The following is a 25,841-nucleotide window of genomic DNA, read 5'->3' on the forward strand; positions in this document are numbered from 1 at the left end:
GCATCACAAGAATGCAGAATGGGATGACCTGCAAGATTTCTTTTCCTTGGTCAGATTACTGTTTCGAAACTTCTGATGTCAACGTTTGCTCAGATTGCGCAAGTGAAATTATTCTTGCAGGAATGGAATCCTTTATCCCACACTCCACTTTAAAATCTCGTCCTTTATCTAAACCTTGGTTTTCCAATAAATGTGCTAAGGCTGTTTGAGAGAAGAATGTTGCATATCGTAATTGGCTTGTTTCCAATTCTTCAGTTTCACTTTCTGATTACACCAAAGCTCGCAACAATTGTAAAGCAGTTATTAATCAGTCCAAACTAGATTTTGAACAGGATAAGAGTAGAAAACTTGCTTCTTGCCCTAATGGTAGCCAAACATTGCGGTCTTTAGCCAAAACTATTGGCCGCAACTTTTGCTTATCTCTGCTCCCCCCTAGGTCTACACCAGACAGTTCTATTGTCACTTCAGCCGAGGATAAAGCCAACCTGATAGCATCCCACTTTTCTTCCAACTCATGTATTAATGATCTTGGTAAAACACCTCCCAACACTCTCCATTCAATTCCTCCTGTGGTCTTCCGTCAAAAGAATGTCAGGATTTCGATGAATCTTGATGCTCAGAAAGCTCCAAGTCCTGATGTCACTTCTCCCCTTGTTCTCCAAACCCGTGCTCCTGAACTTACCACCTGTTTTTTGCCACCTTTTTTCACTTTCTTATTCCAAAGGTGTTTTTCCTTCTGTTTGGAAATTTGCTCATGTCCAGCCAGATTCTAAAAAGGGTGACAAATCCCTTCCATCCAATTATTGTCCAATTGCAATTACTTCTTTTTTTTTTTTTTTTTTTTTTTTATCCTCGCCCCTTCCCATTATATATGGGGTCAGCGTTTTTATTGTTTTGGCAAGCAATTTTTATGGCCGGATGCCCTTCCTGACACCAACCCTCACCCTTTATCCGGGCTGGGAATATGCGGTGGTCATTCCCTGACCTGCCGCATCCTCCGTATTTGGTGGGTACGGGCTCGAACCTCCGGTCTAATCAAGAAGCGTGTGCTATGCACTAGTGCTCCTGCCCACCTGGCTATGGAGGCGCCAATTGCAATTACTTCTACTCTTTCTAAAGTAATAGAGAAATCAATTAACCGCCAACTCTTAAACTACTTAGAAACCTTCCGTCTGATCAGCAATCGCCAGTATGGATTCCGTCAGTGTCGATCCATTGGTGATATTCTGGCTTATGTTACCCATTTATGGGCAAATTCAATGGAAAAGTTTGGTGAAACACAAACAGTTGCTTTTGACATCACAAAAGCTTTCGAACGTGTTTGGCATAAAGGTCTTCTAAACAAGCTTCCATCTTATGGTTTGTCAACTGTTTTTTGTAATTGGTTATCCAGTTTTCTCTCTGCATCCTGTTTGGCGTAAAGGTCTTCTAAACAAGCTTCCATCTTATGGTTTGTCAACTGTTTTTTGTAATTGGTTATCCAGTTTTCTCTCTGACCGTTCACTGAGGGTGAGGGTAGATGGCACTCTGTGTTCTAACTGCTCCATTAATATTGGTGTCCCCCCAAGGTTCGGTTCTTTCCCCCACTCTTTTCCTCTTGTCTATTAATGACCTTCTTCCATTTACCAGAAATCCTATGCATAGGTTTGCTGATGATAGCACATTGCATACCACTTTGAGAAACCTTGCCCTGCTCAATCAGCTTCAACTTCTCGAATATCTGCTACCAATTCCTTAAATGCCAATCTCCAGTGGGACAAAGACAACTTAGTTGATTTCAATCCTTCTAAAACTCACTCCTGTCTTATATGTCGCAAAAAGGATTCTTCTGTTCCTATGTTGTTGTTTGTTTTTTGGTTTTTAGGACCATTAGCATCTAAGGCCATATTGCTCCGGGGATATGCGGTGGTCATTACCTGACCTTTCCGCATCCTCCGTATTTGGTGGTTACGGGCTCAAACCCCCGTCTAATCAAGAAGTGTGTGCTACGCACTGCTGCTCCTGCCCACCTGGCTACAGAGGCATCTCTCTGTTCCTATACTTATCTTTGGTGACACTCATTTCTAGGATAAGATATCTCTTTTGGGGATTACCCTGACTTCTAATCTCTCTTGACACAAGCACAATACAAATATTGCTTCCTCTGCATCCAAAAAACTTGGTGTTCTCTTTCGCTCTCAGTGCTACTTTTCTTCCAAACAGCTGTTCACTCTGTACAAATCACAAATCTGCCCTACCATGGAAAAAAAAAAAAAAAAAAAAAAAGCTTGCTTTTTTGCATCATATGCCTCTTCTAATGCTAAGAAAGATTATGATTATTCAAACAAGTGATCCAATTGTAAAAAGTGGTAGCTGCACTGATAAAAACAAAAACAAAGGATGTCAATCAACTATTATACAATATTTATCCCAAAAATGTAGGTAGCTTATTCATGTCCTGAGAACACACACAAAACCCAAAAAACTCTATAACTGGTACAGAAGAACACTGAACTGAAATAAGATAAGGAAATGGATGAGTCACATTGGTCTGATAGATATGAATGGTAGAACTGATGATCATTTTGCTCAGTTTGCTGACCAACTGAATAAATGTATTTTTTGCAACTTTGTTCACACATCAAGAATTTAAGGATGAGGATCTTAAAAGTGCATCAAATTTCAATTGGGAGGTAAATAATTTTGTGATGACAGAGTTTGCTGAGCTAAACATGAATAAGGTGGCTAATTCATGTTTATCTAGAGAAGATGGGATCTATCCAATTATACCAATAGAGCAGAAAAAGAGGTAAGAAAACCTTTAGCCATAATAATAATAATAATAATAATAATAATAATAATAATAAGACCATGCTGGGATTCAGAGAAAGTCCCTACGGATGGACTAAAGGTATGCAACGTATCCCCAATTCACAAAGGGTGAAGTGAGAAATTACAGACGTAAGTGGGACTTCTGCTTCTGAAAAAATAATGGCATCTGGTTAAAGAATTAATCACAGCATTAATTTGTTAAGGGGTAACCTTGTCACCAATATGACTGAATACTATAATGCAGTAACAAAGGAAGTTGATATAAAAAATAATTTTAGCATTGTATACCTGGATTTCAAAAAAGCTTTCGATACTGTTACACATAAAAAAAAAAAAATTACATCTGTAAAAACTGGAGCATTGTGGCATTAGGGGGAAGTGACTGCTATGGATGGAGGGGTGGTTGGGTCAGAGAAGACAGCGTGGATATCAATGGGAATTACTGTTTTTTGACTAATGTTATTAGGCGAATACTCAGCAGTAGGCCCATTAATGTTTTCAGCATATCTAGTTCAGCTAATGTTTTCAGCACACTGATGAAAGCATATCTAGTTTGATGTCTAAGTTGTGGATTACAGAGAAATTGGCAGGGTAAGCTATTGCAATAAGATATAGAAAAATTAGTTGTATGGGCTGAGAAATGGCAAGCTATTGCAATAAGAAATGGTAAGCTATTGCAATAAGATATAGAAAAATTAGTTGTATGGGCTGAGAAATGGCAATTGAGGTATTGATAAATGCAAGTTACAGTAGGGCACTGCTTTTTGGTGTTCTGCTAATACAGCAGTTTTCAATTATATCCATGTTCATTATGTTCGGCGTTTGTTCCATTTTTCTGCATGACCCACTCAGCAGCCGAGTCCGAGAAGGGTGTCTGGTGCCATTTTATTGCAATAACAGTCTGTTTACAGCATATGAGAGCATAAACATGTTATTAGGCTTTTATATGCATTCACACGTGAAAAAAGGCTATGTTCGACTTTTCAGCGAATTTCGGTTTTCAGAGGGGTCTGGAACCTAACCCACCATATGACTGCAGCCCTACAGTACTGCATGTGGTTAGCTGTAATCCCAATAACTGAAACTGTGTGGTACCATATCAGCAGTAATGGAGCACAAAAAACACTCTGGTGCAAAATAGAGAACTCAGACAGGATGTTCGGAGCACATGGAGTTTTGTCAATGATATACAGGACTTTTTTTTGCAGGGACACGGTGACAATTATTCTGTTGTAATGATTGGGTCACATCTCGAATGCTCATACAGATCTGGAAGCCTCATGTCAGGAAGGATATGGTTCTGTTGGATACAGAGAAAACAGATTACTGAGTGGAACGAAAGCCTTACCAATAAAGACTTCGGTTCTGCAAATTGCAGTATCTGGAAACTAAGCATATGCAAGGAGGTCTGATTGAATTTAAGGCCATGAATGGATTGAGCAAGCTAAATGGAAATGGTATCCTTACTCTTGCTCAGACAACAGATATAGCCGACCGGGCTAGCCGAGTGGGTAAAGTACCTGCCCGGCAACCCAAAGGTCGCGGGTTCGATTCCCACCTCGGGCTTGGATCAAAGTAATGCAAAAACCTTGGGAGGTGCAATATGGCCACAGAAGCCGATGCGCCAACAACTACCAAATCAAAAAAAAAAAAAAAAAAACAACAGATATGAAGGAGGGGCATAAATTTAAATTGAAGGGTGGTTGCAGGATAAACATTCAGAAATTTACTTTTGGCTAGAACGTATTTGACTGGTGAAACTACAGGTCTTGTATCACGGATGCGTAAAGAAATTTAAGAACCAGACAAATTATTTAAGGGGGACGAACAGGCATGGGATTCCCCCCCCCATTGATGTATAATCTTTCTTCATTTCATACTACTAATACTAAGGGTTCATATGAAAAATAAAAAGTAAACTTTTTTTTTTTTTCCCAATATTTTTTACTAGGATATTAATATTGTATTTTAAATGACTTGCAGAGAATATACATAGTTCTGCATTTAAGTGGCACTACTGCTCAAGATGGAGTAGTGAAGATTTTGGATGTTCAAAAATAAACTGCTTTGCAAAAAAGTTTGGGATGCACTACTTGTTTTAGGTATACAGTTGGAGGAAAAAGTCTGCTCCCTTAACAGATTAACACAAAATATACTTAATGCTAGCACTTTTCAGTGTTTTTAGGGACATATTGTTCTCCACATTCATATATCCCAAATTTATTTAATTTAATCTTAAATGTGAATTGAATATATGAATTGAATATTCTCTTGAAATCCTGTATTTTATTGCACAGTTAACACTGTGCAATAAAATACAGGAGACAAAATACATTATTCACATAGTTCAGCATATATTCATTAACAGGTGCTGCCTGCTGGCTAAGAGGAAGCCAGTAAGCTTCAGAAGAGCTATCATAGTTGCAGCATTTCAGATTTCTGAATGTATAGTGGACTCAGATTTGTGCTGTAGTAGGCTCTGTACAATTTTAAAAGAGATATCAACAATTTAGTTAGAACTGTGAATAATGGTATTTGTCTGCACATTCAACATAAGACTAAGCCCACCAAGCACCTGCTAGAGATCTCTTGAGAGTGCAGAATGTCCAAACAAAGTAGTGAGTGCTAAATTTATTTGATTTCCCTGTAATCCTATAACAAGGAATTGTCTAGTTATATGTCATTGTGCTCATGGGAAAATTAACCCTTGATATACACTGCTCCCATTAATATCCAGACACCTGCCCTTCTACAAATAATGTTTACTTACAAGAAAACTAAAAACGTGTGCTAAAACCTTTAATGTTTATGACAATTTCTAGTCTCTATGGAACATACTCCACCACTCAGCCTTCAAATCGGCAACCAGCTCAGCATTTTTTTGGTTGGTCTCTCCCTACATGCAACCAATGATCCAATTCTTCCCACAGGTTCTCTATAAGATTGAGCTCTCTATAAGACTGAACCCAGTCTTATAGAGCTGGCCAGCGAGTCGTACTTTTCGATGGTCACATCCTCAAACCAATCTGTCACAACACAATCTTGTTGGCAGACAACTGAACACTGGCTTTTACGGGGTTGGCAAAGATGAATGTTTCATTGTTTTCTCATCTGTTTTGTTTCCGAGTCAGTGAAGTATTCAGCTTTCATCCATCATCAAAATTTTGTCCAAAATCATCATCAATATTCTCTGTACAAAGTTCCAACAACAGTGAGAAACACACTTTTCTGTGGAGCTTTTGAGGTGGTGTCAACTATCTCAGAAGCTCTCAGCTGCCAACTTAGATGTGTGTAAGAATTCATACATTATACATTCATAGAGAGCCATGGCTCCCACTCACTTCATTTGCCATAAAATTTATAGTCACAAATCTGTGTTCGAGGACTAGCTGTTCCACTTTAGTCATAATGGCAGGGTCTGCAGCTGAGATGGGTGTCTTCCTTCTCTTGGATGATCATGCATACTGCTTTGTTCACACTGAACTGTTTTTCCCAATTTTTTACAGAACTGTTTTTCCCAATTTTTTACAGAACTGTTTTTCCCAATTTTTTACAGTCTCATATGATGGGCAATCTCCTCATGGATTTGCTCTGCTTCTTTGCCTTACAAATGAAATTTTATAATGGAACAAACCTCAAAATTCTCCATCATACCACCTTTTGCTATATTCATGCCTCTATTGCAATAACCAATCATTCTAGAAGACAAATAAATATACAATTTTATGAGACTTAGTAGTGTGTAAATATACATATAAAATACCAACTCAAAAATTTCTGGGTGAGGGTAAACATTAATTGACAGCCCCTCATATATACTGTACCTATATATGACACCTATATATATATATATATATATATATATATATATATATATACTCTCATCATATATACAGTGACATGATTATCATTCTCTGTAAATTAACAAGAATATTCTGAATATTATTTTTAAGAATTATCCAATTTTTACCCACAGATAATGTAAATTTATAATATAAAATCTATAGCAGATAACATACCTTTAAAAATGGAATCAGATATGGTTGTGGAGAAGAATTCAAAGTTTTTTGTAGTTGTTTGGTAAATTCTTCAGGCTGAAGATCACCATCCTATAAATAAATGGGGGGGAGAATAATAATAATAATTGACGGATTAGCAAACACAAGAATGATTTAACACTAATAGAGATTTGCTTTGCTTTGCAAATGAAAACAAATAAATATCGACCACAGATTAGCAAACAAAAGAATGATTTAAGACTAATAGAGCAACTAGTATATTTTTGTAAAATAGCATTTGAGTTTTGTCCCTCTCCCAAAAAATGCAAATGTAAAAGAGGACATCCCCTTAAGAATTTTAATTATATATTTTTGGAGTGAACTTTATTGCTTTGCTGTACATCCTCCCAATAAATCTATGAGAAAATCTCACCAGATCATGAATACAATTGTTAACTGTATATAGTAATCACATGCATGAACCACAGTCCACTCTAAGAACATGTGCTACAGCACTTGCAACTAACTACTCAGAATAATCCACACATTTTCTATTTCATCGGTGTTCAAGGTGGCTTTTTGAACTGATTAAACACCAGAAGAAAAGATTTATTATTTATTTGTCTTTGAATTATCAAGAGCTGCTGATCTGAGAGAGTGTGACTTTACAGAAGTTACTCATCCTCCTTACAGACCAGACCTGGCCCCCAATGACTATTTCCTGTTTTGACACCTCAACAAAACGTACGTGGTTGCTGCTTTGCTGATGATAATGAAGTGAAGTCTGCTGTTTCTGCTTTCTTTGATGGAGAGGAAAAAGAATTTTATTTGCCTGGTATTTTTCCTCATTGCCACCAAAATGGAACAAGTGTATTGAAGTTCAGGGGAACTGCATTGAAAAAAAAAAAAAAAAAAAAAAAAGATTTCTGCCTCTATCTCATTTCCTTCATAGGTAGGTACAAAATTTACTGAACATCCCTCGTAGGTCTTAGGGAGATTGAAGAAGTCCACATGCCTTGCCCACAACTTACCCTTTACCACTCTGGACTGACCCATGCCTAAGACCAGGTGTCTTATCTCACAGGTACCTGCAGTGTCCTTAATCAGATCATCAAGATGTTTGATGATTAACAGAAACCTGAGCTCCTGCATCTAGTAGTGTCCTTACAGTACCATGAACAATAAGCAAATCAATTTCACAAGAAATCCTATTCTTCTCAGAATGCTGGACATACACTGTGCTGCCACTTTATTAGGTACATGCCTGCTGTGGACACAAATGGTTAGTTCTACAACGTTGCAAGTCACATGACCACAGTTGTGGATATAAATGCAGCAGAACAACCTTTCTAGTATCAGTTAAGTGCACAAACCATAGGAAGAATGGGGAAAAGGAGTAATCTAACGGACTTCAAACTTGGCATGGTAGTAGGTGCAAGACGTGCTGGACAAAGCATCTCTGAAATGGCAGTTCTCCTGAACTTTTCACACACCACAGTTTCAAGGGTGTATCGAGAATGGTGCAATGAACAGAAAACATCCTCTCAACGGCACTCCTGTGGAAGAAAATAGCTTGTTGATGAGAGAGGTCAGAGGAGGATGGCTAGAATTGTGCAAGCAAACAGACAGGCCACAATGTCGCCCATCACGTCAAAATACAACCTTGGTGCGCAGAGCAAAATATCGCAAAGGACCACTAGTTGCACTTTGTTGTGAATGGGCTACAACAACCGAGGGCAACATCACATACGAGAGCACACACAAAATGCTTACACATGATCCTCGAACCATTTCGGCACAATGCAAACCTTATGACACACACACACACAGCATTGTAGGGCAAAACCTGGTCTGAATAAATTCTGAGTTACGATTTGGCAGTGAGGGTGTGTTCATTGGGGATGAGGGGATACAGTGATGCCCAGGAAACATCTCCAAACCATGATATAATCGCTGCCGGCCAGTTTTCATCCAACCGTGCAGTCTGTTTTCAGCTATTAACCGTTTACCTTTAAATATGCACCTGTTCATCGACATAATGGAACTAGAACCTTGCCTCACAAGAGCAGGTAACTTTTCCAGACATCAAATGTCTAGGACTGGTGCTTCTGTTGCCACTGTACATGGAGGTATCAAATATGGTCAGTCAACACAGGCACATAAACAGGTTGCCTACTCCGTGGCACTATCTACAAGAGCATCCACTGTATAGTGTGTGATTGGAAATGTTTCTCTATACACTCTGGTTGTAGTCTGATATAAAATGAGGATTTCTAAGTTGTCTTTTGTCTTTGACAGCACATGCCAAATGCCATTCGCCTTGACTGTCAACCAGTGGTGGTCTTCCCCATCCTGGAATGTTGGATAGTTGCATGTCCCCTTTCAGATCATTCCCACCACACCTTCACCATGGTGGCCCTTAAACTTCGAACAATGCTCGTGGTTGCTGAGATGATGACCCCCACCTTCCTAGTGCTGTACTATCTTTCATTCCCCATACAAATTCTGCCAGGTAGTTCCCTTTCCACCATTGTACAGGCTGTGTACTGACAAACTGACACACAGTGCCTATGCCAAATTTATATAAGATCTGCCAATTATAATGTCACTCCTAGGTACTGTGGGATGCATCCACTCATAGAATCAAGGGGTTATCATAATGTTTTGACTCATGAATATAAATTAATAAACACAAGTTAACTTACCACGTTTTTCAATTATAAGGCAAAATTACATTTTACACTACACATTTCACAAAAGTTCAATTAATGTTCGGTGATCGATCATAACCTAAAATGCACGGAACTATGAAGACTTATGTGAGGAGTTCAAACCGCAATGAGAATTTAGTCCACGGGTGGATATATACATGGCACTTTCAAAATTAGTTGTTTAAAAATGATATAATCAAAAAGTTTAATATCACTTTAGGGAAGGTTTTATTAACCATTTCATCTTACTGTTAAATGTCTGCATTAGTGGGCTCAACTACTCTTATGCTATTATGAACAACAGTTGCATAGGGTTCTTCTGGAGATCTCATTGTCTATTAGATTGATTGCTCAGGGAGTAGTTTACACTTATAGCTACAGGGATTTCATTTGGCATACTTCATACAACATAGGTAATTATTATTTTAAACTGCTTAATTTTAAGTTTCAATGGAATGGGTGACAGATTTCCAAGTTTGAAGAAGTTCTATGGCATAAATTACACTAGCATAAAGACTGTGGTAATGAACAAATTCTACTTACGTTAATAAGTTTTACTAAAAATTATCGTTCTATTTTAAGCTATTCAGTTTTTCCTTTGTGTTTGCTTTGAAATTACAATGCATTCCTTTAATTACATTACATAATAAAAAATTAACAGGTAACACAGAAGCCTATGTCACCTGTGCCACCAGTGACACAGAAGCATATGGTAGATATAGGCAGGCAAAGGCAGATCATGAGAAACCTTTGGCAATGGATGCAAAGAAAAACAGCAAAGAGTTCTTTACTTATGTAAACTCTAGAAGAAAGGGGATCAATCAGATTGGTCCACTTGATATCGATGGTTCAACTGTTGATGATCCTGCTCAGGTAACTAACAAACGAGTATTTTGAATCAACAGTTACACATGAGAAGTCATTTATGGAGGTGGAATGGCAGGTGTATTAAACTCTGGCAATGAGGTAAATGATTTTGTAATAACTGACAACAAAGTGGAGCCGAAATTATTGAAAATAAACATAAGGCACCAGGGGTGGATAGGATCTCATCACCATCATCTATCATCATTCTGCTATTCCACGGGTCAACATTGTAGCCTTGCCATAATGCCCTGTTCGTGTACTTCTCTCAGTCGTTGATTTCACTCCAATTTCCTCCTTTCTTAAAGATATCGGTCTTTATTGTGTCCTGCCATCTCATTCTTGGTCTCCCAATTGGTCTTTTGTCCCTTAATTGTAAATCAAACATTCTTCTTGGCAAACGCCTCTCATTCATCCTCTTGACAGGTCCAAACCAGTTCAAACGGGACCTTTCAATCCTAATCTGGAGTTTTTCAACCTGAATTCTCTCCCTAATCACATCATTCTGATTTTGTCATGTCTTGTCTTGTCTTTCTGGCTATGCTCCTCACAAATCTCATTTCTGCCCCCTGAATTCTGCTTTCATCCTTTTTCCTCATAGTCCAAGTTTCAGATGCATATGTCAGAATTGGTTGTTGTTGTTGTTGTTGTTATTTGGTTTTTAGGAGCATTAGCAACTAAGGCCATATTGCTCCGGGGATGTGCGGTGGTCATTCCCTGACCTTTCCGCATCCTCCATATTTGGTGGTGACGGGCTCGAACCCCGGTCTAATCAAGAAGCGTGTGTTACACACTGGTGCTCCTTCCCACCTGGCTACGGAGGCGCCTCAGAATTGGTATGTAATAGGCCTGATATACAGGGTGATTCACTACCAGTGCGACAAATTTGCAGGAGGTGTAGGGGGCACAAATACGAATCGGAATTACATAGCATTGCAGGGTCCGAAATGCCTTTGTCATGTGGTAGAGGACATTGAACGGGAGGTCACGTGAACAGCAACCCCGCTGGAAGTCAGCATTTGTGAAACGGTTCCCGAGGCAGTAGGATGGACGAGTATATAAACGTTGAACTGGCCGACATGCACCTCACGTACGGAACTGCGGACTGTAATAGGTGCGCCGCTCTGCGCTTGTACCAGGAACGTTTCCCGTACATGCGTGCTCCTCATCATACGATTTTCGCACATGTTCACAGAAGGTTACGTGAGACTGGTTGTTTCACGGGAGGTACCATGAATCGAGAGCGAACGACGAGGACGCCAGACAATGAGGAGAATGTCCCATGTCTTGCAGAAGGCAATCTGAGTACGAGTACTCGAGCGATAGGCCAACGATTAGGTATTTCCCAATCCACTATATGGAGGATACTGTCAACAAACCAAATGAGTTCATACCATCTGCAACGCGTCCAATCATTGGAGCCTGCGGATTATCCACTCCGGAGGACTTTTGCTACTTGGTTTCTTCAACAGAGTGCGGCAGACAGCGCATTTGCTGCGTCCGTATTGTTCACGGATGAGGCAAGTTTCACAAGGGAGGGAACCTTCAATCAACATAACGCCCATTTGTGAGCTTTGTAGAACCCCCATGGTACACGAACATGTGCAACTATATGCCGTTTCTCTGTCAATGTTTGGGCCGGCATTGTTGGAGACCACTTCATCGGACCGTACCTTCTGCCCCCTCGTCTGGCCGGTAGTAGGGCAACGCGACCTCCCTTTCAACATCCTCTACCGCATGATGAAGGCATTTCGGACCCTGCAATGCCATGTGATTCCGATTCATCTTTGTGCACCCTACACCTCCTGCAAGTTTGTCGCACTGGTAGTGAATCACCATGTATAGCCTTCTTATACTTCAATGATATGTTCCTGTTCCAGATCAGATCTCTTGTCTGCCTATAAAAATTCCCACCCGCTTATTTATTATTATTGTTATTATTAGCTATATGGTGCAAGGAAGTGCGAGGCTTATGCTGCACCTGGCAAAAAAAAAAAAAAAAAAAATTTCTGAATTACCCTGTGTGTTAGAGAGAGAGAGAGAGAGAGAGAGAGAGAGAGAGAGAGAGAGAGAGAGAGAGAGAGAGAGAGAGAGAGAGAGAGAGAGAGAGCAAGAGTCAGAAGTAGAAGGGAATCACCAAGAAAGAGAAGAATATCCAGTCAGATATCCAGTGAAATGATATCCAGTCAGAATCCTGGGTGTGCCAAGCCCATACTCGCCATATGTGAGCCCCTGGGGCAGAACCAATTGGTATCCTTCTACTTATTTCTTTGTCTATTACTTCAGTCTTTGTAATGGTATCTTTAAGAATTTATCTTTAGGAAGGATGTAGATTTACTTGAGCATGTACAGAGAAGGGCAACAAGATTGGTGAGGGGGAATGAAAGAATCCTCTTACGAAGAGAGACTTAAGTTCTGCAAATTGCAGCGGCTGGAGACTAGGCGCATGCGAGGTGATCTGATTGAGTTGTATAAGGCCTTGAATGGGTTGAGCATGCTGAATTCTGATGAGATTCTTCCACTTGTTCAGATTATGAATCTAAGGGGACATAAAATTCAAATTGAGGAAAGACAGTTGTAAAATAGATGGGCACAAATTTGCCTTAAGCCAGCAGGTGGTTAATTGCTGGAACAAACTTCCATCTGTCGTTGTGGAAGCTGATAGGTTAAATAAATTTAAGGAGGAACTGGACAAACATTTAGAGGGAATGGTTATGTGAATTTTTTTTTTTTTTTTTTTTTTGGCTGATGCTACATAAACTTATATGCTTGCTTTCTTGCATCACATGCCACGATTAATATTACTATCTATCCATGGGATCTATCCAGTTATATTGAAGGAGGCAGCAAAGGAAGTACGCAAACCCTTAGCAATAATTATGAGAGCTTCCTTGGACTCACGGGAGGTAACCATGGACTGGAGATGTTCAAATGTGACCCAATTCACAAAGGAAGATCAAAGGATGATACAAGTAATTACAGACCTGTTAGTTTAACTTCTGTTCCAGAGAAATTAATGGAGGCACTGGTTAAAGAAGCACTTCAGGGTCATCTAGACAAGACTTTGGTTATAGTTCAGACACAGCATGAGTTTGTTAAGGGAAAATCTTATCTGACCAATCTGATTGGATTCTATGATGTGGTCACAAAGAATAATTTTGACATCATATACTTGGATATTAGGAAGGCTTTTGATACTGTTGCACATGGAAGCCTGCTGTACAAATTGGAACAGTGTGGCATTAAGGGCAAGTTGCTGCTATGGATAAAGGGATGGTTGAGTGGTAGAAGAAAGAGTGGTAATAAATGGACACTGCTCTTCATGGACTAATGTTATTAGTGGAGTTCCCCAAGGTTCAGTGTTGGGTCCATTGTTTATTTAATGAAATTGATGAAGGTATATCATGCTTAATGTCTAAGTTTGCAGATGATATGAAGGTTGGCAGGACTGTTAATGATGCTGATGTCAGTACACTACTACAACAGGATCTAGAAAAATTGAGCAGATGGGCTAAGAGGTGGCAACTGAAGTTTAACACTAACAAATGTAAAGTACTGCATATGGGTAGCAGTAACCCCAGAGTAGTGTATCAACTGTGTGGTACTACACTCAGGTACTACACACAGTAATGTATCAACTGTGTGGTACTACACTCAGGGTGATAGAGAATGAAAAGGATCTGGGAGTAATTGTGCAGTCAGATATGAAGTTTTCTGAGAAGTGCAGATAGTCTGAAAGAGTAGATCATGGTGTCCTGTCAATGATATACAGGAATTTTTCTAGCAGGGATAAAGAGGTGATTATCACCTTGTATAAGGTAATGGTCAGGCCACACCTTGAGTACTGTATAAAGGTCTGGAGGCCTCATTTTAGGAAGGATGTAGAGCTGCTGGAACAAGTACAGAAAAGGGCAAAAAGATTAGTGAATGGAACAAAGGGTTGCTCTTACGAAGAAACGCTTAAGTTTTGCAAATTACAGTGTGTAGAGACTAGACCCCTACGTGGTGATCTGATTGAGGTGTATAAGGCCTTGAAGGGTTTGAACAAGTTCAATGATGATGGAATTTTTCCTCTTGCCCAGATTAATCGCTCGAGGGGACATAAATTCAAATTAAGAAAGACAGTTGTAGAATAGATGTGCAGAAATTTGCCTTTATCAACAGATGTTGATTGCTGGAACAAACTTCCATCCGTTGTCGTAAAAGTTAACAGCTTAAATTAACAGCTTATACAGGGTGAAAACAATTGGAGAAAATGGATGGATGAAATGAGGTGTTTTTTTTTTTCTTATATATGTATATGCTTGCCTTCTTGCATCATATGCATCTACTAATGCTAATAAGATATCTATTTGTTTTTAAAATAAGAAATTCATATTTTCTTAGTTTTTAAACTGAAATTTGTAAAACAGAAAATTAAAAATGTAAGTCCTTTAATTTACTCAAAATTAAATTAATGAGTGACATTATCTAAGAGGTTGTTTCCCACCGGTTCTTTTATTTCCCATACCATGCCACACATTGAGCAGTTTCATTCACATTTACCAATTAAATTGAATTGTGGAAAAAGCTTTCTTTACTAATGCCAAGTGTTCAGTGGTAGCTACTGCATGACTGAGCTGCTGGAAAGAGTTTCCGAAGACTGTTAGTCTCTTGTGCATAATGAGCCTGGTAATCAGCCATATGGTTGATGTGCAGTACAGAAACACGTAAACATGCTGAAAAGGAAATGCTTGAGTGCTGGTAACAAATGAAAGATGTTAGATGAATTTCATAAATAGTTCAAGACAGATATTATTATAAAATTCAGGAATCCACAAGTAGTTTCACTGACAATTTTATATACAACAGAAATGCGATTTCTGATAGGAAGCAGATGTGACTTTGCAATTCAACATTTTATCTACAAATTTCAAGATGGTTTTACATATGAAAGACCCGTTCACAGTGAGGTGAGCAAAGGCCATGTGAATGAAGCTGAACAGTACAAAATTAGAGATGATTTTTTTATTTGAAAAACTTTTAAGCCTAAAGGAAAATAAGGTTCTGGAGTTGGAAAAGACCTAATAACTTTGAAGGAGACAGCAAGAGAATGCACTAAGACATTAAATTTAACCATGATGCCATTATTAAAGTCAAGACAGAGATTCCACTGAACTGGAGGAGTGCCAAAATACCAACAATCCATACAGGCAGTTCTCAGTGTGAATTGGGTAACTATAGACAAGTCAGTCTAGCTTCAGTGATGGAAAAAATCAAGGCAGCAATGAGAAAGAATGCAATAAAGGGACATCCAGATTTATTTAACTGGAATTCTGAAGCATACACAGTTTTGTTAAGGGAAGATCTTTTTAACTAATCTGGTTAGTAAATTTGACACAGTAACTGTGTTACTGAGAGTGAGAGAGAGAGAGAGAGAGAGTTATCAAAAATTTCTATAGAGATTGGTCTAATTGGTCAGCTCATGGAGTTTGAGTGATTGGATGAGTCAAATGGGAAGGGTTTTTTTTTTTTTTGGCTGATGCTACATAAGCTTGCTTTCTTGCATCATATGCCTCTACTAATGCTAATATTAGAAGTGAGGTCCCCCCAAGGTTCTGAGACTACTGTTCATTCTGTTTTCAAAAATAGACAGCAACAAGACAATAGAGAGAATGATATTGAAATCTGTATGATATAATGATTGGAAGAGTAGATAACATTCAGCATCAAGCAGCCCTTTTGCAGGATGATTTGGATAAATTTCAAGGATGATCAGAAAAGTGGCAGCTATGTTTTAATGTAGCAATATGCAAAGAGTCTTACACTTGGGGAAGAGCAACCCCAAAATTACTAAAAAAACTTGGTCGGAATGAATTAAAAACTGCAGAGGAAGAAAGGGATTTGAGAGAGATGATATGGCTGGATTTGGAATTCTCCAAGCTGTGTAGCAGACATTTGGCAAAAAAAGGCCCATGGTGCCTTCACTGATTATTGAACATTTCCTTGTGGATAGGGAGGTCATAACCAGCCTATATAAGGCAACTGTAAGACCACATTTGGAATACTATGTCTAAGTACAGTGACCACACCTGAAAATGAACATCGAAACTTCTCAATGGGATCTAAAGATGGAAAACCTTGATCAGCTTGATGAGATTAGTATTAATAATGGCCATATGGTGCAAGAAGCCTAAGGCTTATGCAGCTCCAGACAAAGGGGGGGAAAATAGTATATAAAATAAATAATTAATAAATAATAAAAGAAAAGGAAATGAACAACCAAAGCATTTTGGTTATTCATTTCCTTTTCAGGGAAATGCTTTGGTTATTCATTTCCCTTCAACCATATCATCAGCTGAACTTTGAATTTCCCCAAACTGTAGGTAATTATTCCAGTACTTTATAACTTATTGGCTAAAATAAAACTTCCAGCAATCCAATCTAAACTTCTCTCCCTGTTACTTGAATTTATGGCCTCTAGTTCTGTTGTTGTTGTTAGGTTTGTTGGTGCATCAGCAACTGTGGCTATAATGCACTGATTTCTAACTAGTATATCTTTGTTGTTGAGGCTGATTCTGATAAAAATTTAAACAAGGTGATATTTATCAATCAATTTTAGGAAAATAAATACGTCATCCATATCTTGACGATCTTCTAGAACATTACGTAGTGTTAATTGATTGCAATTTTTGAAAAGTAAGGAGAAAGCAGTTTTTCGTTCTCTTATATATATTGGGCATTCAATAATGATATGCTTTACAGTGAGTGGACATGAACAGTTACTGCATTGTGGGGCATCTTCCTTTCTTAATAAATAACTGTGAGTGAGGTATGTGTGACCAATGCGCAGTCGCGCTAGTACAGTTTCTTCTTTTCTATTTTCCCTTAGACTGGATCGCCACTGTTTGGGTTCTTTCTTTATTTCAAAAAGTTTATTATTTATTTCTTTTTCCCATATATGTTTCCACTGTTCTTTAGAGGTCTGCTGTATAATGGATTTAAAGTCAACATAAGGTGTCCTGAAATTGGAAGAAATAGGATTTGAAGCATTTTTGGCGGCTAAATCTGCCTGTTCATTTCCTGGGATTCCAGAGTGACCAGGAATCCAACAAAAAATTATGCGGTGACCACGTGCATGAATTGCCATTAACTGAGTCCAGATTTGTTGTACCAGAGGATGACTGTTGGGGCGTTTACATTGCATACAATTCACGGCACTTAATGAATCGGTATATATTATGGATTGAGTATATGAGGCTTCTTTTATTTTCTCCAGGGCTAGTAAAATACCATACAACTCAGCAGTATAATTACTACATTCTGAGGGGAGCTGTTTGGCGATGATAGCATCTGGCAGGACTACAGCTGTACCAACTTTACTAGCAGTCTTGGATCCATCTGTATATAGCTGCACGTAACTGCTAAACTGAACTGAGTGGGCCAGATGTAATTGTCTGATGTTAATATCTGGAAGATTATTCTTTCCCCATTTCTGATAGTATTTTTCAATATCTATCGTGGGTATTTGCCATGGCTGGATTTGCATGCTAGTATCCTGCATTATGTTATTCATGTTGAGTCCCCAGCTAGTGTTTAGAGCTTGAAGCCTAATGCCAGATGGTTTGTTGAGACGTGATTTAGTACGATAGAGGTTTTCCCATTTTGGTCTGAAGAGATATTGCCATATGGGATGATGTGGAAAGCTGCTGATTTTTGCGGCATAATTTGCGGCATAATTTAGGAGAAGAATTTGTCGCCGAAGGTCTAGCGGCGGTTCATTGGCTTCCGTATATAGACTTAATATGGGAGATGTACGAAAGGCACCCAGTGCTATTCGAAGTGCACTATAATGAATGGGATCAAGCCATTTCAGTACACTTGGCCTGGCTGAGGCGTATGCAGGAGATGCATAGTCTAAGCGGGATCTAATTAATGAGCGGTATAAATGTAGCAACATGTACCGATCTGCACCCCATGACATAGAGGAGATTACTCTGAGAATATTTAGTTTCTTAAGACAGCTGGTACGAATATATTTTATATGTTCAAGGAAGTTTAATTTTTTATCAAGTATTATACCAAGAAAACGAGTGCTTGGTTGAAATGTAATACAATGGGAGTCTAACTGGAGGTTTGGATCAGGATGCAATGTACGTTTACGACAGAAGTGTACTGCAGTTGTTTTCGGTATAGAAATTCTGTAGCCATTGTTTTTGGCCCAAGAGACTATTCTATTAATGGTGACTTGTAGTTGTCTCTCAATAAGTCGCATATTTTGAGAATGACATGAGATGGCAAGGTCATCAGCATACAGGTATGCATCAACTGTGTTAGGTATACTATTAGTTATAGAATCGATCCTGATGGCAAAAAGTGTTGCACTCAGCACTGAGCCCTGGGGAACTCACGCTTCTTGAACATATGTGCCAGAAAGTGACGAGTGGTAGAGGACTTGGAAGGATCTGTTAGATAGGAAGTTCTGAATGAATTTCGGGAGATGACCCCCGAAGACCAGATTTATGTAAGTCCCGAAGAATCCCATAACGCCAAGTTGTATCAAATGCTTTCTCGATGTCAATGCATATCATAACAAAGTGCTCATTTCTTAGAAAGGCGTTCCGAATATTTGCTTCTGCTTTGATAATGAGATCGAGCGTCGATCTACTTCTCCTAAAACCATACTGGCTTGGACTCAGAATGTTTTGAGTCTCCAAATACCACGTTAGTCGGGTGTTAAGTATTTTTTCCATTATTTTTCCCAGGCAACTTGTTAAGGAGATAGGTCGATAGTTTGTTGGATCTGTGTGGTCTTTTCCTGGTTTCGGGAAGGCTAGCACATAAGAATGGCACCAGCTGGTGGGGTAATATTCCTCTAAGAAAATTCTATTATAGAGTAGTAAGAGAGCACTTAATGATCTTTCACTTAAATGGGAAATCATTGAGTAATAAATTCCATCAGTACCTGGAGCACTGTTTTTCACTTTTGTGAGCGCATTAAGCAATTCAGTCATGGTCAACGGCAGATTGTATGAATGTTGGAGAGCGGTATTAAAATTCAGTTTATACTTTTCAGTATCACGTTTTAGCATCTGAAAGGCTGGTTCATAAGCGGAAACAGCTGAGAGTGATTCAAAAGACGAGCCAAATGCATTAGCAAGTTCTTCGGGTTCAGAAATTTCCTTTCCTTTCAGAAATAGAATTGGGGAAGTGACAAGTGGGTATTTGCCATTGATACGTTTGATTTTTTTTTCAGACTGTAGCAGTATCTGTGAATCTGTTTATTGTGGCAGCATAGCGTGCCCATGCTTCTTTTTTACTTATCCGTCTTATATAACGAGCCTTAGCCCTTGCTCTTTTAAACTGTAGGAGGTTGGCTGTGGTTGGATGTTTTCTAAACTGATTCCAGGATTTATTTCTTTCTCTTTTAGCAATGCTACATGCTTCGTTCCACCACATTTTTGGATGGAGTCGGATTTTAAATGATGATTTCGGGATAACGGATTCAGCTGCTGTCATTATTTGTTCTGTGATATAGCTTACTGCAGAATCGATCTTGTCAGTAGTAATGATAGTGGAATCTAAATGAGCTATTTCTTGATATTTAGCCCAGTTGGCCTTGTCAAATTTCCAAATTGTTCTAATTCTGTTGATCGGAGGAGAACTTGTACAGAAATTACAGATGATCGGAAAGTGATCACTACCAAGAGGGTTGTCAGTAACTGTCCAGTCTATGAGAGGAAATATTGTTGGAGAACATACTGTTAGGTCAATGGCAGAGCTTGAGCCAGATGGTACATGAACATATGTGTGATCACCTGTGTTTAAAACAGTTAGATTGTGTTTATCCAAGAATTTCTCAATTATTTTCCCTCTGCAGTCAAGTTGTTGAGAACCCCATAGAGGGTTATGGCCATTCCAGTCACCCAGAATACAGAAAGGAGCGGGTATTTGTCCTAATAGGTCATCTAAATCAGCAAGGGTGAAAGCGTGGTTTGGTGACAGATACAATGAGACTAATGTTATCGTTATGCCAATGGTGATACGGGCTGCAACTGCCTCCAACGGTGTTTGCAAGGGAACAGGTCTGGAGGGAATTGAAGAGTTTACTAACAGCGCTACTCCTCCGTGTGCTGCATTAGAGCAGTTTCTATCTTTTCTATACATGGTGAAGCGTTTAACTGTTATAGATACTGCATTCGTCAGGTTTGTTTCTTGTATGCATGCTGCGACGGGCTTATATTCACTTAGCAGATCGTAGAGGTCATCTAAATTAGCACGAAATCCGTGACAATTCCATTGAATCACTGTCTGCATTGTTTGGTTTTAAAAGGAGGGTTTGGTTTCTTACGGCGGATTTTTTTGTTTGCGCTTGTCTACTTTTGCTTTTTCTTTTTTTGGGAAGACTGGCCTACCGGTGTCAATGTCATCCTCTGGATGAATCTCAAGAATTGAGTCATCTTCATCTATCTTTTCATCAATATCCATGATAGTATGAATCAGAGCTGTAATACTCAATATGTTCTACGTTGATAATTATATTAGTAAATTAATAAGAGGAGTTTACCTCAATATAGTACGTGGAACACTTCCGTATGATACCCTCCAGAAATTAAAACGGAAAAAACGAAAAAATCGACAACTTACCGGTACATTAAAGTAAAATATAATCTAATTAAATAAAATCTAATAAAATACTATCTAATTAATTTTCAAACTCTTATTGACTATTTCATTCACTTCCTGTCTCTCCAGTAGTATACAATCGATACACACAATTATGGGAGATTTTTTGAATGGCTTGGTACAAAATTACATTAAATCTACACTAAGGTACTCGGCCCAAAGTTACCATATTTCTTTCCTAAAATATTGCCTTCAAAACAACATCGTTCCGAAGTTTGCCAGGGTGAATTTAAATCAAAAAATTTCAGGCATAAAACAACTATCACTGGCGACATCACGTAATATTGTTAAGCTTGCCTTAAAATCTCGATATTCGGATAAACAAAAATACCTTTCCCAGGTTAGGAAGCTTCGCGATAAATTAAAAAATTATCTACATCCAAACGATTGGTCTGTATTGAAGACCTCCATAGATTTGCGACGGGAAGCACAAGCCTCAGAAATAAAAAACAGACACGTTAATAAGTTGCAAACATTATCGAATAGTTCAAGACACGTTCATGCGAATTCTAACACATTGTCGCGAGCTTGCGACCAAGTTCACACGAGTTGGGTGACATCCCCCCCACAGACACATAACGCACTACCACAGAATATGTCGGCTAGTTCACGAACACCCCCTCACCCAGTATCCAACGAACCGACATATCAACAGGTTACAAATCTTTCCTCGTGTACACTATCGCAGGACCAGATTTCACTTTTATCCAAAGGATTAAATTATAATTTACCACCTCGAAAGCTGCCAAAAAAACAATGCGTAATTGATATTAAATTTGGACTTCGTAGTGTTCCACAAAAAGATGTATTTATTCAGCAAGTTAACCAAGTAGTGAATAACATAAAAGAAACGCGACTTCCTAAATTGAATACACATGACAGTTCAGCTTTACGAGAACTTCGAGAAAATAAGGACATTATTATACAGAGGGCAGATAAAGGAGATACAGTGGTAATACTAGATAAACATGATTATATTAATAAGTTAGATTCAGTTGTATCTGATAGCTCCACTTATTGTGAAGTGGACCCGACACTGTTTACCAATTTGGTAAATCAATACAATAAAACGTTAACCACATATCGAAAAAACGACTACATTACTATGGTTCAGTTGAAGGAATTGAAGTCCAGAACATACAATATTCCTGCACTTTTTGGTCAGGTAAAATTACACAAGCCTGGATTTCCGATTCGACCTATTGTTTCCTACAGGAACTCGGCATTTTCAGCCTTAGCCACACATGTATATAACATTATAAAACCTTTTAGACAGGTTATACAATTTGGGATTAAGAATTACGATACATTATTTAATAATCTTAAAGACTGTAGACTCGGCGACAATGACAATTTATTCTCATTAGATGTTACATCATTATATACAAATGTAAACGTTGAATACACATTAGATATTATTTGGGATATGTTAAATAAAAACTCGACACCGATTAATTATACGAAGCTGCCTATAAAGGAGATTTTTCACTTAATTAAACTATTAGTTGAGGCTAACTACATCACCTTTCGAGACAAGGTGTACAAACAAATTTTTGGATTACCAATGGGTTTGAGCCTGAGTGGCTTAATGTCAGAGATCTATCTCTCAACGATTGAGCAGATACATTTGACACCTTTTCGTCCCCGTATCACATACTATGGGAGGTATTTAGACGATGTTCTAGTTATTACCGATAGTAGTACTATCCAAGATATTTTACATTCGTTTAATAATATTCATTCTAGACTCAAATTTACATTGGAAAGGGAAGATACGGATACTAAGTCATTAAACTTTCTAAATTTCACGCTTACCCGGGACTCGAACAAAATACAATTTAGCATCTATCGAAAACCCACAAACACCGGTATGCTTCTACATTATAATAGCTACCACCCGTTCACCTACAAAAGATCGATTATCTTTAATCAATTTCTAAATGCCTATAAATATTCAACGACGGATTCTGCTTTAGACTCAGAAATACAAATATTAACTAGCAGATTCTTGAACAGGGGTTATCCCATTAACACAATAAATCGAATTAGGGTACAAGCTAAGGATAGGATACAAAATACTGCACCAATCAACAATAGTAATATCAAAAAATACTTTATTTCTGTCCCATATGTTGAACAGTGGCACAAACAGCTTAACAGATGCTTTAAAGATACCGAATTTAAAATTATAGCTAGGCCTATACGGAAGTTACACACTATACTGAACAATCGCTCGGTTCTTTCGGCATTCGCAACTCAAATTAATGATCTAGTATACAACATTTCTTGCGGTGATTGCGACTCGTCTTATCAGGGTTCGACGCGGTTTTCTCTTAATATCCGTGTAAATCAACACGAAGCCTCAGTTCGTGCTTCTCGTTCAGCAGCGTCAGAATTAGCCTTTCATGCCATTAACGAAAAACATACTTTTTTATTTAACGAGGCCAAAATACTTAACGTTCAACGTAATTATACACGACTATTAATTGCAGAAACCGTTGAAATAAAATTACACGAGAATTCTGTTAATGTTCGGCGACCATATTTGATCTCCGATGCGTGGACCTTTACGAGCATGCGCGAAGACACATAAGCACTATTTAAGTTGCAGGTTTAGCCTGATTCGGTAATTTTCATTCCTGTGATCACGACAGTCGGTCGAAAAGCATTGTCAGCTTCAGGAAGGAAAATCGTTTTGAATATTTTCGTTAGATTCTTTTAATTGCGTTAATTTGAATTTTAATTGTTTTGAATTGATTTTGAATTGTGTTAAATTGATTATTTAATTATTTATATTTTACTTTAATTATTTATATTTTACTTTAATGTACCGGTAAGTTGTCGATTTTTTCGTTTTTTCCGTTTTAATTTCTGGAGGGTATCATACGGAAGTGTTCCACGTACTATATTGAGGTAAACTCCTCTTATTAATTTACTAATCAATATCCATGGTATCGGATATAAATTTAGTAGTGTTGCTTCTTTCAGGGGTCTTGGCTCGTTCATTTAGTTTCTCATTAGGCTTCTTATCCGGAGGTATTGTTACAGGAGTATTTGCTTCTCGAGTAGCATATTTAGGAATAGGTTTTTCCTTTGATGAGGAGAGGAGCGATTTAGCCCAACCAGATATTGAGATATTTGGAGGGACTGAGCAATCTGTCTGAGTTTCTACTGAGCGTAGCCGTTGGGTAACTGAAGCATATGTAGGTGACTTAGCAGGTACTGCAAAATGTTTTTTAGCTTCTTGATAGGATACTTTCTGCTCAATCTTATATTTTTGAATATTCTTTTCTCTTTTCTATTGAGGGCATTCCTTAGAGAAGGCAGAGTGGTTACCATGGCAGTTAGGACAAATTTGCACTTCAGTGTGTGTGTGTATGCTCTTTTGATCCGCAATTAGCACAAGTGGCTACATTTCTGCAGACAGCTTGGGAATGACCAAATTTTTGGCACTTAAAGCACCGGACCGGATTTGGAATGTATGGTCTTACTTGGCATCTAAGATAACCAGCTTTAATATAAGTAGGTAGATTTGGTGTTTCGAATATTAGAATCACCGTCCGTGTGGGAGCAGGTTCTCCATCTCTTTTAATAACAATTCTTTTGGCTTGTACCACGTTTTGATCTCTTAGTTCATGCACAAGTTCAACCTCTGATACGTTTAATAGATCCCACTCTGATATTACCCCTTTAGAGGAGTTTAAGGTGGCATGTGGGGTAACCTTCGTGGGAATTCCACCGAAAGTAGATATTTTCAATAGCCTCTCAGCATGTCTATGTTCGGTCATTTCGATCAATAAATCTCCGGATCTTAATCGCCGAACCATTTTTGGAGGGCCAGCCACATTTTCGAGACATTTCTGTATCAAAAATGGGGACAGCTTACTCAATGGTTGGTCGGTGGAGGAGTGTAGTATTAGAAAGAGTGGTGTGGTCTTATCCATTCCTTCTTTTTTTTGTCTCTTAGCATGGGATACATTTGTGTCGTCATGATCTGGATTATGTTTGTCCAGTTCTGAATCATAAGATCCACACGAGGATTGTTTATTTTTGTCCATCGTTGCTCCTTTTAGCCCTGGGAGAGTGGATTTCTTCTCCCAGACTTCCAGCCCCGCCACGTGGAGGCAGGAGCGGTGCCACCTAGTGGCCAAGCGGTTGGAGAGGTTAGTTTCTTTGTGCGAAAATTAATAAATATACTAGGAAAAGAAAGGTAATTTTCCTTTCTGGGTTCTTACTTAGGATCTGTTAAGTACAGAACCACTTATAAAGAAATAAGGATGAGGAAAGCACTGGAAAGAAAATATAACGAAATCACTTAGAAAGAGCACTATATATCACTTAGGAAAATCGCTTGGACACTATCGCTTGGCACTCGGGGCCGCCTCTAGTTCTAGAATCATTTATAACCATGCAAATTTTGTCCTCATTCATTTTACTTTTGCCACTCAGAGCCTTAAACAACTCAATCACATCTACTGTTTCCAAGCTGTGCAACCCACATATTCAAAGTCTTTCCTCATATGGACGCCCTTTTGCTGATCTCACCAAGCAAGTTACTCGTCTTTGGACCCTTTCAAGAAACTTGATGTCTTTTTTTAGGTGCAGTCTCCATACCTGAACACAGTATTTCAAGTGTGGTCTAACAATAGCCTTATATAATGGGATTATGACATCCTTCTCTCTACTAGCAAATGTTTGATAAATCATCGATAGGACACCATGGGCCTTCCTTGCAACTTGTCTACAATGCTCAGAGAACTTCATATCCGACTATAACACAACTCCCACGTCC

At 38.5% G+C, this 25,841-nt stretch overlaps 1 protein-coding gene across 4 annotated transcripts in view; it reads right to left on the reverse strand.

Annotated features, from left to right (window-relative positions):
* The window catches only part of LOC150079046 (transcription initiation factor TFIID subunit 4B-like), a 634,753-nt gene that overhangs the window by 461,184 nt on the left and 147,728 nt on the right, over positions 1-25,841 (reverse strand). For all 4 annotated transcript variants that reach the window (XM_090382248.1, XM_090382247.1, XM_090382250.1 and 1 more), the window contains exon 7: positions 6,831-6,920. In XM_090382248.1, the coding sequence (XP_090238374.1) occupies positions 6,831-6,920 (90 nt within the window). The remainder of the gene's footprint in view (positions 1-6,830; positions 6,921-25,841) is intronic.

The sequence above is a fragment of the Mastigoproctus giganteus genome, chromosome 10, assembly GCF_048544385.1.
Source record: "Mastigoproctus giganteus isolate SK-2022 chromosome 10, ASM4854438v1, whole genome shotgun sequence".
Taxonomy (NCBI): Eukaryota; Metazoa; Arthropoda; class Arachnida; order Uropygi; family Thelyphonidae; genus Mastigoproctus; species Mastigoproctus giganteus.